The following is a 14,188-nucleotide window of genomic DNA, read 5'->3' on the forward strand; positions in this document are numbered from 1 at the left end:
TAGAAGGCCTGGCTATATGACTAACACTCTCCTTCCATTACAGACCAACTCTGAGAAGAGCCACCTGGGCAAAAGAAGGGAACCATATGACGTAATCTTTCACACTTACAATTTACAGTCCAGGAAAATTCAGCTTCATTTATAAATGTGCCATGCAAAATCCAATAACAGCCTTAATATTAGGATCTACTACTTAATATTTACATGCTGTGAATGAGACTATGAACCTCATTCTCAAACCAAGGTTTACTTAAAATTTCTATTACCTGGCTATTTTCACACTGATGTTAGTGTTAATCACTTAGTCTTATTTCAGAAGGAGACAATTAGTAACAGAAACAAATAGTACAAACTATAGTATTCCATGGTTGTCAGCATGATCTGACTTAAAAATGATTGCTTTTCAGAATATATATTTCTTGCAACGACGAAAAGATTCACAGAAACCCACTTGTAACTAGGGCTTTATTTAAAATTAAAATTCCTATTAGGCCTGAGAAATGGAATCAACTTTGAAATTAGTTTTTCTCTCAAATGTGAAAAAAATGGGTAATATGTAAAAATATTACAATAATGTTCGGAGGAATATTTGGAAGGACTGTCAAGGATGAGAGAGTAAAACAAGATACAAAAGATAATGGTGGGACGTGATGATGGAATTTAATATGACAGATACATTCCCCTCCCCAAAGCCAATCCTCCTTCACTATTAAGAAACTCTAAACTTCATTCAGGGAGTAATGTGTGTCTAGCTAAAATTTTTCCTTCCAGTACTTGCATATATCTAGGAGGATGGGACATATGACAGAATTCCAGCGAATGCTGAGAATCTCTGGGAAAGCTTATCTTTCCAAGATATACACATTTCATCTTGTTACCTGCCTCTTCCTCCCTCTTTCCACTCAGAAAGTAGACATTACAGCTAGCATCTGGGCAACATTTTTACAACTATGAGGCAGTAAGCCAAAGGAAAGAGGATAAGAAAAGCGGTAATGAAATACTAGAAGAATTTGAATTTTTGGAAATAATACAGAGACAGTCCTGAAGTGGCCATCTCCCAGATTCCTTACTAAGACTCCTTGTCAATTGTGCTTTCTGTTACATACAGTCAAGTGCACATGTACCTGATACATCAATATCCAATGACAATAAGATTGAAAAGAATGATGATGACGGAGGGAAAAATGAGGGGCAAAGATGAAATGAAATGGCAAATGACATAAAATCCTACTGAGATCATGCAATGGACCTACAACACTAATTCCTTCCTTCAGAAAAGACAGAAGTGCAGAATAAGTCATTAGGTTCAAATACAAAGAGACCCAATGCTTCAATTGGCTGAATCAAATGTAACTCTGTCCTGTGCTGTGATTGCTATTACAAAAGTACATGCATAGGCATTGAAACTGGATATTTTATATCCTACAGAGAAGAGAATGGAAGAGATTTAGAATCAATTTACTATTTCTCTTGTAATCCATTAGGAGGAATTCCCATTGAGAACTCATATGCCTCACTCTAATCATGGCTCTATTTGAAAGACCTGAGAAGAGAGTTAAGTAGAAACACTGGGTAGCTGGTTTTTGAGTATTGCACATGCTACTCGGAAACAAAAGCACAGTAACACAGTACAGCAATCTGGGAGCACACAGGCAATAATCCATGGCAGGTGCTAGACTGGTCTATATATCAAACACACAAGTAACCATATAAATAAATGAAGCCAAAGCTTTGGGGTTGCAAATCAGTGATGAGGCAGGTGTCCCCTCAAAGTAAGATTCCATCCCCTTATATGAGAGGAATGTCCACACAGCACTACATGTCCCAAAAGTTCACTGTCCAGTCTAAAAGTATTGGTCTTCTTTAGAGAAGTGGTTTCTTCATGTTCACTATGGTTCACTGAACTGATACTGGTTCAGACTGATAAAGAAGCAAAACAATGGGCTTGAGAACAAAAGCAAGAAATGAGATCATCATGAGTAGACCCGTCAGGGTCTGCTTGTAGTTTTCACTGTATCCAACTTTAATTTCTTTTCTCTTCCAGTAAAGTAAGCTCAATATCTTCCCTATGGTTCCTTAACACAATAGCAAAATTGTAGGAACCAATATATAACAGTGGCATGCCGATACCCCTCTTTGTCAAAGTTTCACATGTACTCCAAAATTACAAACATCAACCTTGAGTGAAGGGACCAAAGTTTCTTGTGTTCCACATCCTCATATAATTCATGTCATTTACACATTCCCACATGCCCTCAAAGCAGTTAGTAACTCATTAAGAAACGGCTTGGATCACATAAGTGGTTAACGTTATAAAATGCCTACTAATTTATGGTTTGCCTTTTTAAAAAAAGTTTCATCCTTCTCTCCTTCTTTCAAACAAGGCTTTCATTTCTGCTGCCCTCTCAGCACATGGTCTTTCACTGGGATCATAATGCATCATTTGATTATTTCTTTAAAAATTATACACTTATTGGTCTTCTCAAAACATTTGCAGCCTTATTGCTAATTAAACATGATGGATTCGGGGTCTTGGTTTGCCATCTGGGCCATGTGTCTCAGAACATCTTTTTTTGTGATGATTCCAAGAAGTCTCCTGGAGTGGAAACAAAACAGAAAAAAAAAAAAAAAAGAAGTCAGCCTGACAGAAGAGATTCATGACCAAGCTCAGGGACAGACAAAATTGCCTAGCTTCCTTTGTGGGTAGGAAGGACCAATAGAATGTGCTCCAGCCAATGGCCTGTGTGCAAAGGTGACAGGTGCGTCTCTCAGGTCTCCTGTGCAGCTCTCCTGTCTTCCACTCTCCTCACCTGGCATCCAGGGACAACAGAATCAGTGAAGGACTCTGATGCACAGAACACTGGTTAATAAGTCATGAGACTGAAAGACATGGATCCCTGAATGACTGTGGTGAAGAGCCTGTACCTGCAACTAGGATGGAATAGGTGAGAAAAATGATTCTTTTCTTTCTTTGCTTGTATGTTTCGAGACAGGCCTATGCAGGCCATGCCTCAAACTTGTAGCCCATGTCAGACTGAAACTTCTGATCTCCCGGCCTCAGTATCTCAAATGCAGGATTATAAACACACACACACACACACACACACACACACACACATATATATATATGATTAACATAAAAAAATAAATGGTTATTGCATAAGTCACTGATATCACAAGTTTGTTACACAGGCTGTGAACCTACAGTGACTAACACCATGCCTTCAATTTTAAGATTGTAATCAGTTTATAAAGAGCTATTAAAGCTATTGTCACAACTTGGCCACACCACAAAAGGTCTGAATATAAAGGTTTTCCTAGAATAAGAAATTAAGGTAGACATGGTAGTATATGCCTATTAATATTAGCACCAAGCAAGCAGAGACAAGAAGAATGCCATATGTTTGAGTTTAGCCTGACCTACAGAGGGAGCTCCAGGCAAGTCTGGGGTACAAAGTAAGACTGTATCCAAAAGAAAGTATTCTACTTTTAATTATTTTGTTACTAGATGGGTAAAGTACAACATACACTCTGACCAAATATATATATCATCTCCTTTTCTAAAATTCCCTTGTTTTCAATTTTGAAGAGTGTCAGTCTCTAGGGTTTGTTTTCTCTCTCTCTCTCTCTCTCTCTCTCTCTCTCTCTCTCTCTGTGTGTGTGTGTGTGTGTGTGTGTGTGTGTGTGTGTGTGTGTGTGCGCAGACAGGGACACACACACACAGAGGCACAAGCAAATACATATGCGCGGTGCATGTACTTCATTGCGTACACGTGTGTGCCAAAGCCAGAGGTTAACTTATGGGTCTTCCTTCATTGCTAAACACCTTATTTTTAAAGACAAGTTTTTCATTGAACCTAGAGCTCATTGATTCAGCTGGACTTGAGCCAATGAGCTTCAGAGATCCTCCTGCTTCCTGCTCCATCTACCCCATAGTGCTAAGGTTGCAGATATGCAATACTACACCCTGCTTTTATGATGCTAATCAGCATACAAACTCACAATTTCACAGCAAGCACTTTCCCAACTTAGCCAGGAACCCAGTTCCCAGGGTTGTTGTTATAGGTTTATCTGAACTGTACAAACCTAGAAACTGGGATGCAAATAGGGCTCCTGGATGATACTATGCCCATCTGAACAAACATTGGTGCCAACCTTGCCTTCATTCTTCTATTAAATACTTGAATAATGGTCTGTGGAATCAAATCCTCTCCCTTCGGTGAAGTGAATTTTCCTACAAAGACAATGTGAACAAATTTCTTTGGAAAACATTCTATCACCTAATAAGTTTGCTCCATCTCCATCACGATGGGAAAAAGGGGATCAGGAAGCAAGCTCCAGCAGCCTCTCTTCAGAATTATAGAACAATATAAATGACAGGCCTCTACTTATAGGGCTCTGTTAAGTCCCATAAAAATTAGAAATCACAGATACAATGTACTGTCATTTCACTCAAGCCTAATTAGGCCAACTCATGTTGTGCTACCTGGTAGTTAATACGAAGAAAGCTACATTTGTCAAGGGGTGGCCATGTCAGTTACAGCTGGTGAACAAATCAGGCTGTCGCTGATCACACTGGACCTTAAACAATCTAGGAAATGTGGTATCTTTTTGCTGTTATTTTCTCAAGGCAATCCTCCTGTCTCAGGTTCCTATGTGTCGGGAATACCAGGCATAAGCCACAACACCCAGCAAAATATGTATCTTCAATGCCTCACAACACAGTAAAATTCTATTGAAGCTGTTTTGTGGAACAGAAACACTGCTCTGGCAAATCTGCCAAGATGACCTGCAGTCTTGGAATCACGCAGCCTGCACTGCTGTAACAAAATGCCACAGACATGGTGGCTGAATTAAAGTGTAAGATCAAGGTGCCAACAGGGCAGTTTTCCCAAGGCTTATCTTCTTGGGGGACAGATGGGGACCATCATGCTCCCGCTGTGTCTTCATATGGCCTCCTCTCTGTTTATAGATACTCTTTGGGTTCTTCCTCTTTTTTAAGGGACACTAGTCTTGTTGGATTAAGGATCTACCAAAATGGCCTCATTTAGCCTTAAGGCTCAGTGCTTCTCCTCACACAGCCATACTAGAGTTAGGGCTTTACTATAGTAATTTAAAGGGAGACAGTTCAGTCCTTCCCAGGACTTCAACTGTCTATATTGGATAATTGTGATAAACCATTCCCTCTGAATGCTTCCCTTTCCACATCATAGGAAATTCTAAAACTTATATAATACGTTGGACTGGCTTAAGTGAACTTATTGGGTTCCCCATATGTTGGTCTACTAATATGTTGGTCTAGTCCTCTAACAACCTAATGGAACGAAACATTGACACCCTTCTTGTAATGGCATGCTGGCTTCTCCTGGGAATCCATCCACAAGTGTGACCAAAGCCAAAGGAAGTGTGGTATTCTGGGCTTCTTACATAGGAATGAGCCTGGCTTCAACTAGTAACTCCTGAAAATCCTCTTTTTAAACTTGGTTTGTCTCAGATGTTTGGGGATCAACTGCCATAATCAGGGTCCCTGCATTCATCCAATGAGAGGTAATGATTTTCCCAGTGACACTGTTATCCAGTATTAGGTCAATCACCATGCTTCAGTAGAAATATCACTGAATCCTCAATATTGCCCTTGGGTCTTCATAGTCATATGTAGCTTTTGAGACCAATACTCCAGAGGCCTGAGTCATGTCAGAGGCTTGGATGCCCCAGGGAAAGAAGACAGTTTTCCCCTCGGGGGCAGATACAATCTGTTCTCATTCTGCTGATACTAATTAGTTTCAAGAATACAACAGAGCTAGCAAGGGGATTTGATGCTGGGAGAGGTCACTGCTTAAACCCAACTGGGAGTGTCTAGTGAAGATCCTGCCTGGATGGCTCTAGCTGAATATGTTCTAACCTTGATCTAAATGATACTCTGTACTCTTCTGCACTCCAGCAAGGCTTTACTCATGACTTCTCTACTTTGATACTTGTGGGAATTGGGGCGTTCTTTGTAGGGAGTAACCTGTCCTGTACATTACTCAGATTCTAACTGCTGCTCACCCCTGCCCTCCCCCACAAATGTAGCAACCAAAATTTCTTCAGACACTACCAAATGTTACCCCTTATTGAGAACCACTGTCCAAACTAAAAGGAAGGGAGGAAAGGACTAAATTAATTAAGTGACCACATTACTAAGCAACCACACTTCTGGTTATATTGTCAAGAGAACTAAAAACATGTCTGCTTAACAACTTACACACTAATCTTATTTCCCAATAGACCCAACTGGAAACAGCCCAAATATCTAGCAATAGAAAAATAAATAGACAAACAGTGGTTTATCCATACACTGAAAAGTTATGCCAGGTGGTGGTGGTGCACACCTTTAATCCCAACACTTGGAAAGTAGAGGCAGGCGGACCTCTATGAGTTCGAGGCCAGCTTGGTCTACAAGAGCTAGTTTCTTTACAAACCCCAAAGCTACAAAGAAACCCTGTCTTGAAAACCCCCCCAAAAAAGTTATTCTGTAACTAAAAACATAGATGAATCTTGAAAATACTATACTAAGTGGAAAAGCCAATCACAGAAGGGCATACAGTATATGACCCCCTTGATATGACACATCCACACAGCTAAGACAGTAGATCAGTGATTGCCTAAGACTAGTACAAGAGGTGACAGCTAAGGGATACAGGCTTTTCTTTAAAAGTAATGGGAATGTTTTGGTTTTGATGGTGATGATGGATGCAAAATTCTTTTTCTATTCTAACTACCTAATTATATATTTTAAATGGGTGAATTGCAGGATATGCAGTTATCTCAATAAAGCTTTAAGAGGGCCTGCAAGATGACTTAGCAAATAAAAGTACTTGCTGTGCAAGGCTGAGACCTGGATTTGATTTCTGGAACCCAAGTGAAAAAAAAAAGTCAGGATGCAGCAGCATGCATCTGTAACCCCAGCATTTCTACAGCAAGATGAAAGACAGAGAGAGGATAAGCACCTGGATGCTTAGAGAAGACAGTAATGTAAAGTCAGCAGAACAGAAACAAGAGAGACTCTGCCTCAAATGAGACGGCAGGAGAGAAACAACTCCCAAAAGTTGTCCTCTGGCCTTGACACATGATCTGTGGTGCACATGTACTCATACACTGCCTCACAAGCATATTATATGCACATTCACAGCCAATTCTTATTCTTATTAATAAGTATTAAATTATCATTATTATAAAAATTTCATCTGTAAAAGAAAAGGGAATCAATAGAAACAAAGACAGGATCACATGGACTTACACAAATTCCACCTCTCCATTCAGATGCTAAAATATGGTGGTAGGAATAAAGGACAGGTGAAGAACTCTAGTGCAAGGGACCAGTTGCTGGAAGTGGAAAAGCACCATTATTTTCAAGTGTTAGGAATCCGGCGTTCTTTCAAAATTAAAAAAGAAAATAGTTACGAAGCTAATTTCATACAGTTATAATATGCCACTAAGTAAACCATGATCAAGAATGAAATATGAACAGATCAGCTAACAGGGACAGAGCATTCATAGTTGCTCTTCTGGTGGCAAGGGCCCCCCCAGCTGAGCATCCTCAACATGTAAACAGTGCTTCAGCTTAACAAGCTCAATCATCTTCTGCCATGTATTTTTTATGCGAAAACACAGATCATCATGACTACCTCTGTAACACTTGCCTTGGGTAATGTCACTTAGATTGGATTCCTTATTCCTTAGTAGATGACAAGTTCCTTAGCTTTTTTTGTGTGTGTGGTGCTTAGGATTGAACCTAGAGACTCACACGTGCAAGGTAAGCACTCTACTACAGAATCATGTTCCCCATCCTCTAAAGTTTTTTTTTTCTTTTGAGATAGGATCTCACTAAGTTGCCCAGGCTGATCTTGAATTCACTCTGCAGCCTAGTCAGCTTTGACTTTGCCATCTCCTGACCTAGCCTCCTGAGTACGTGGGATTTCAGGCTGGAGCCACTAATCCAGGGGACTTTTAATTTTAACACTTGGTTCGAGTGGTGCTGGGCATGGAACTCAGAATCATGTGCACACATTAAGTGATGTACCACTGAGATATATATATATATAACCCTGGCCTTCTATTTTAAAAACCCTTTGATCCTTCTCCAGTTTTCAGCAACAATGAATGCTCAGTAAAAACACTAACTACAGTAATATCTCCTTGAAAAAACCTATGGACACTATCATTTGCAAGGTGATGAAATCATACATACATACCCTTCATTTGTCTATATAGTCTGGACCTTGTTTTATTATTTTTACCCTTGAAACAGAAACCAAAGATCTAATATAGTCATGCGTGGTAACATGGGCCTATAGTCTCGGCTCATGGAAGGCTGAGGCAATGGGATCACTTGAGCCCAGAAACTTGGGGGCCAGGCTAGATAATTTGGTGAGATCAGTCCCCTAACCACTACCACCACCACCCACAACAACAACAAAAATCAAGCATTTATAGCTCTGAAAACCTCTTCAAGTTCTGTGACTATAAAGTATGCAAGTTAGATTGGTTCCAGCAGCGCTGAGGAAATATACGTTCTAGCTCTGCCTTGGCTTTGAGCATAAACTACACCCTGACCTGCAATGGCAAAATATCAACCCAGAAGGAAGTAACATCAAATCCAGCAGGCGTCATTAGTGGCAGTGAATATCCTGTTTGATTTAAATAAAGTGTTTGAACTCCTAGCTACTTTCGGTGGCACTCTGTGAAAATCGGTGAATTTGAAAACGGCCAGATTTATGCCAAAGGACCTAAACTGCAGACTGAAGCAGCTGAAGTCTTCTGAGACAGCTGCCCAGACCCCTGATTGGGGTGCACCCAACAAGGATAAGGGAAACCTAAAATAATCACCCAGACTTACGTTCCCTTTCTAGAACAACTAGGGGTAAAAACTCACCCAAACTTCATCTTAGTTCCTGAAGACTTCCTAGATTCCCACACTCTGTGTACAAAGCACCTCTGGTTCCTAGTCTAGTTTTATGAAAATTCTGGGCCCCAGGCCCAGGGATAGCCTGCAGACAATCAGGTCAATGGACAGGCTCAGACTCTCATCCACTAGAGCAGGGAAGGCACATGGCAATGGGACGCATCAAAACCATGAGCTAGCTTGAGCTGTGCCTGCCCTGGCTGAATGCCCAAGGAGAAGATGAAAGGCCCCACAAACAAGGATCCCTTGCCAGCACTAATGTATCAGCATCTGTATTTGTTTAAAACATGTAGAGCCAAAGAGAGAGAGGGAGCGTCGTTTTCTCTTAGAACATTCAGAGCCAATTTCAGCACCCAGATCTTCACAGGAAAACCTTATGGGGCTCCAAGAGGTATAAGTGGGCATTGGGGGCAGAATTTCCTGACTGAACTAGAAATTCCAATGATAACTGACATCAGCCTATTTTAGAGGAAAGGAGAAACTGCTATACACTTGAGATGGCCTGGGCAATCATTGTAGTATTTACTCCATGCTGAAAACCCAAGTGCAGATATTCATTTCAGTGGTTTTCAAAGCGGGATCCCCAGGAGCTTGTGAAACCTGGAGGTGCATTCTCTGTATAGGAAGGGCATTCTAGTGTGTGTTCAAGTGCGAGGAAGTAGAGAGTACCTCCAAAATCCATGGGCAGTGTGATCTATAGCCTCAGAGAGAATGAAGGAGAAACCTATCCCGCCAATTCGAAGTTCTACAGGTAAATGTGCACACTGAACGTTTGCAGTCTGTACCCCTGTTACTAGATCAGCAGGAAGAAGCCAAATGAATAAGATTCCTTAATACTTAGCCCAGGATCCTTCTACTATGACACTACTTTTTTTTAAAGTCAAATTTGTGGTTTTGGTGCAGGAAATGTGTTGTACACTGTAGAATATTTAGCAGCATTGACTCTGGAAAAGTAGACTATGTTAGACCTCTGGAATCTATTTGTAGATCACACACACACACACACACACACACACACACACACACACACTGGTCATCCACCCACATTCTGTCCTCACGTGAGAGTTAAGAGCCACACCCAACCTGCTTGCTCTGATGAATTCCCATTCCCTCCCTTGACTCCTTCACAGTAATCAAGAGCAACAGCCCTTCAGACATCCACTTCACAGCCAACTTTGTTTTTCCCCCAAGGGAAAATATTTATTGTCATATTGTATTTCCCAATGATTTATCCAGTGTAAAATGTACAAACTTACTGTGTATTTTAGATTCACATTCTTTTAAAATGATGTATGGTTGATGAAGGTTTCTAGAACTATGCACCTAAGTCTATTTTCCCCAGAGCTCTTGCAGTTTGATTGCTGCTGCTTTTGGCATGCTACTAGGGTTGTGAAGAGCTTTTATGCCATGGAATTTGATAGCTTGATGACATCATTGCTGAAACTTTTGCTTTGTGTTCTTATAGGGCAGGAAATCAACAACACAAATATCAAACGGCCACGGTAATGCCTAAGGTATAGTTCCCTGGGGGCCATTCTTCAGGCTCAGAGGTGTGGCTCAAGTTCCACAGCCTCGGAAGAATGTGCAGAGAAAGGTGTCAAGTAAGTCCAGTCATCTGTCCTCTCTACTCCCAGCTTGGAGGCTGGAGATAAGAGAACTGCTGCACCTTCTTCCTAGGCCAAGTGACACGTAGCAGAAGAAACAAGCTGCCCTTTAGCTCCTCCCTTTGTCTCAACCTTCAGACTGAACACAGGCAACAGGCCAGCCTACAAGTCTATAGTCTAGTCTAGAAGTTTCTCCCTCTTCCCTCTGCTCGAAATTCCCAAGCTTCTTGTACATTTTCTTCTCAATACATTCAACTCAGCTTAGTGGTATCATCTCTCAAGGACTGGCCCACCCCAATAGAGTTCCTTAAAGGCAGACACATTAAAGCTGGCCATAGTACACATATTTTCTTCCCTTGTCTGGCTACTCACCCACTCCGTGTCACCAGGCATTGCCGGAGCCCCAGTTTCCGGAAGATGTCCACAACAGTCTCCATGGGTGTGTGGTCTGTGACAGTGAAAGGGCTCAAGTTCAGGATGCGCCTCAATTTCAGGGGATGTGGGCTGTTAGCAGGCAGCTCAGGGGGCTCCTCTGTGAAGTACATGATGGAATTGCTCACGATGCCCTCTTGCCTCTGTCTGGCATTCTCTAAATAATGGCAAAGAAAAAAATGATAAGACACACACAAAAAAATCTTGTACTTAACTACCCCCACCTGCTCTTGTCTCACAAAGGGGAGTTCCGAGGGCAAAAGGCACAGTCATAACAAGTACTTCAGCCAAACATCTGTGAACCTGGCATCCTCACATGCTGTGAGAGGGGGGCCCTGCTGTGACAAGAATGTTCACTGCCAATACCTTGCAAGATAGGCCCCCACCAACATGGCCTTTTGCAAATGTCCACTGTTTTTTCCTAGACTCCAGAGCACTCCAAAAGACCAAAGGTCCTTCATCCTTGCTTTTACACCATCTCACCATGGACTGAAGTTCGTGAGGACAAGAAACCTCATTTCACTGCCCAATAACCTTAGCACATTGACTTTTACAAACGAGCTTACAACTGGCCTAAATGGCATTATGAATCCTAGAGGAATGAGAAACCAATAAGACTTGTCCAGGCTCACAGCCCAAAAATGCAGCTCAATCCCAAATATGACCCTGGGGACCAAAGAAACAAGCCCAGAAAAGCTACATCCCTCTGCTTCTTAATTCTCCTCTCTTTAAAATGTGCCATTTCATAGATTTCACAAAGAAAGATAGTAAAACTGTTATGGTGGCAATTAGTCTATTTCTGTCTGTAGGCAAGGCCATATGAAGCTAAAGAGAAAGTAGAGTAACCGGAATTCATTAGAAATACAGCTTGATGTAGTGCTAGAAACCCAAGCTATTTTAAGTCACACATGAAATAAATCCATCGGTCTCAAGATATTTCTCCAAGGCCATTTTCCTTCTCTTGGAATTTTAATCTTCCTTTTAGTTCATGGGAAAAGGTTAGGGAAAATGTACAGCAGGGCCTGCCTTAAAAAATGAATTCCAGTACAATTCTTAACCTTCTCAAAGACTACTATTCTCCTATATTGTTCCTTCAGAAATAAAATTCTTACTGCCTCCTCTAAGAGCATTTAGGCAATAGAGTACACTAATGGAAAACTGGCGGCATTCGGAGTCAGGCTGAGTCTGAAAGGGGGGCTCTGTTGTAAAGAGGAAAGGAGGACCTGCTGGGCAAATGCCTGCACATTATATGGGTCAGGTTGAATCTAGTTATACCAAATGGGATGTGATTCAACCACAAATACCCAATGACACTGACGTGCATGTTTTCAACTGCAGGTCCTACATAATCCACACTACAGGCTACACACTGTGCTCTTGTTTCCTAATCCAAGGGGTTCTGTCTTAAAGCTCTCAGGCACAGAGGCCATATTCAGTACATACTTATTTGCTCATTTCCACAAACCAATATATTCTCTTAAAGTCCTACATAACATAATTTCCATCCACTTCAACAATCAGATTTGAACATCAGGATTGGATCAAGCCACAAGCCTTAATCAAGAACTGATCACACGGATTTGCCAAGCCCCTCATAAAACCAACCAGCCCAGATGCTGAAATAAACAGCAAGCTCATGTTTCCTCAGAATCTACTGATACTGTTTGAGCCTTGATAATAACAGCTACACATTCAATGAAGAAACCTTGATAATAACAGCTGCACATTCAATAAAGAAACCTTGATAATAACAGCTGCACATTCAATGAAGAAACCTGGATAATAATAGCTACATATTCAATGAAGTCTTGCGCACCAGCATATCATTTATTGCCATGTGTCTAAGTATGCAGTAGGCACAAAACATTTTGTTAACGACTTATTTTTGACAGGTGGTGGTGGTGCACACCTTTATTCCCAGCACTCAGGAGGCAGACGCAGGCAGATCTCAGTGAGTTTGAGGCCAGTCTGGACTACAGGGTGAGTTCCAGGATATCCAGGGCTACACACACGCACACACACACACACACAAAAGATTTATTTTCCTTTTGATGTGTGTGAGGGGCGGCGGGATCTAGAGAGAAAAAGAGACAGAGAGTGTGTGTGTGTGTGTTTGTGTGTGTGTGTGAGAGAGAGATAGAGAATTTGTAGAGGCGAGAGTAAGAGAGAGAGAGAGAGAGGGAGGGAGGGAGGGGGGGGGAGAGAGAGAGAGAGAGAGAGAGAGAGAGAGAGAGAGAGAGAGAATTTGTAGAGGCCAGAAGGAGGCGTTGGACCCTCTAGAACTGGAGTTACATATAGATAGATGTACTGGCAGTTGCAAGCCACCTGACATGGGTGCTGAGAACTCAACTTGGATCCTTTGGAAGAGCGGCAAGTGTTCTTAAGTTGCTGAGTCATCGTTTTAGGCCCAACACAAAACGTTTCTGTCACATGCATGCATATAAGCATGAATGGGTAAAATCTACTAAATGTCTCTTTGTCATGAAGAATAGTCTATTTCATGGAGGAAGGAGGCGTTAGAAAGGAACGTCCAGGGGCTACCCACCACCAGGCAAGGATTTTAACCATTAGCTAGGGTAAGATAGGAATCTGAGCTGTGCTTCTTGCTATTCTGGGGTGCTAATTGTTCCTCCTTTCACAATGGCTCTCCTAGGTCACTTTGAAACTTTGAAAGGTTTACATTAAGGCTTCAAACTCTAGGGAAGGGGGTGGTATACACATACCTCTGAGTCATATCTTCAATCTTCAAACATATATTTTTAACACACAAAAGGCATGAAGAAAATGCACTGAATATTAGCAATGATGGCCCTTGTTAACAGTGGTGAGAATGAGGGTGCTTTTAAAATTCATCTCTACTGCATGTACTGGCGTTTTAGGATCCTAGTCTATTTGGATGCACACCTTCCTGAACCTGGATGGAGTGGGGAGGGCCTTGGACTTCCCACAGGGCAGGGCACCCTGCCCTCTCTTGGGACTGGAGGGGGAGGGGTGAGGGGAAGAGGAGGAGTGGGGGAGCAGGATGGAATTGGGAAGACGGAAGGAAGTGGAAATTTCTATTGGTATTATTTATAAAGTAATAAAAAATAATCTGCTGAAAAAAGAAAACATTAACAAAAAATCCATTTTTTTCAATAACATAAGAGCTTGAATTACCTTTACGTTTAAAATATAACAAAAACTTCATTTTTAAATCTTTGAGAGTTCA

At 41.5% G+C, this 14,188-nt stretch overlaps 1 protein-coding gene across 3 annotated transcripts in view; it reads right to left on the bottom strand.

Annotated features, from left to right (window-relative positions):
* Positions 1–448: 448 nt before the first annotated feature.
* Clcn4 (chloride voltage-gated channel 4) overlaps positions 449–14,188 on the bottom strand; it is a 68,966-nt gene continuing 55,226 nt past the window's right edge. For all 3 annotated transcript variants that reach the window (XM_050121009.1, XM_050121007.1, XM_050121008.1), the window contains 2 exons: positions 10,921–11,137; positions 449–2,596 (listed from right to left, as the gene is read on the bottom strand). In XM_050121009.1, the coding sequence (XP_049976966.1) occupies positions 2,506–2,596; positions 10,921–11,137 (308 nt within the window). In that variant the 3' untranslated portion in view covers positions 449–2,505. The remainder of the gene's footprint in view (positions 2,597–10,920; positions 11,138–14,188) is intronic.

This window comes from Alexandromys fortis, unplaced genomic scaffold (genome assembly GCF_014885135.2).
Source record: "Alexandromys fortis isolate MF-2015 unplaced genomic scaffold, M_Fortis_MF-2015_v1.1 scaffold_192, whole genome shotgun sequence".
NCBI classification, from domain to species: Eukaryota; Metazoa; Chordata; class Mammalia; order Rodentia; family Cricetidae; genus Alexandromys; species Alexandromys fortis.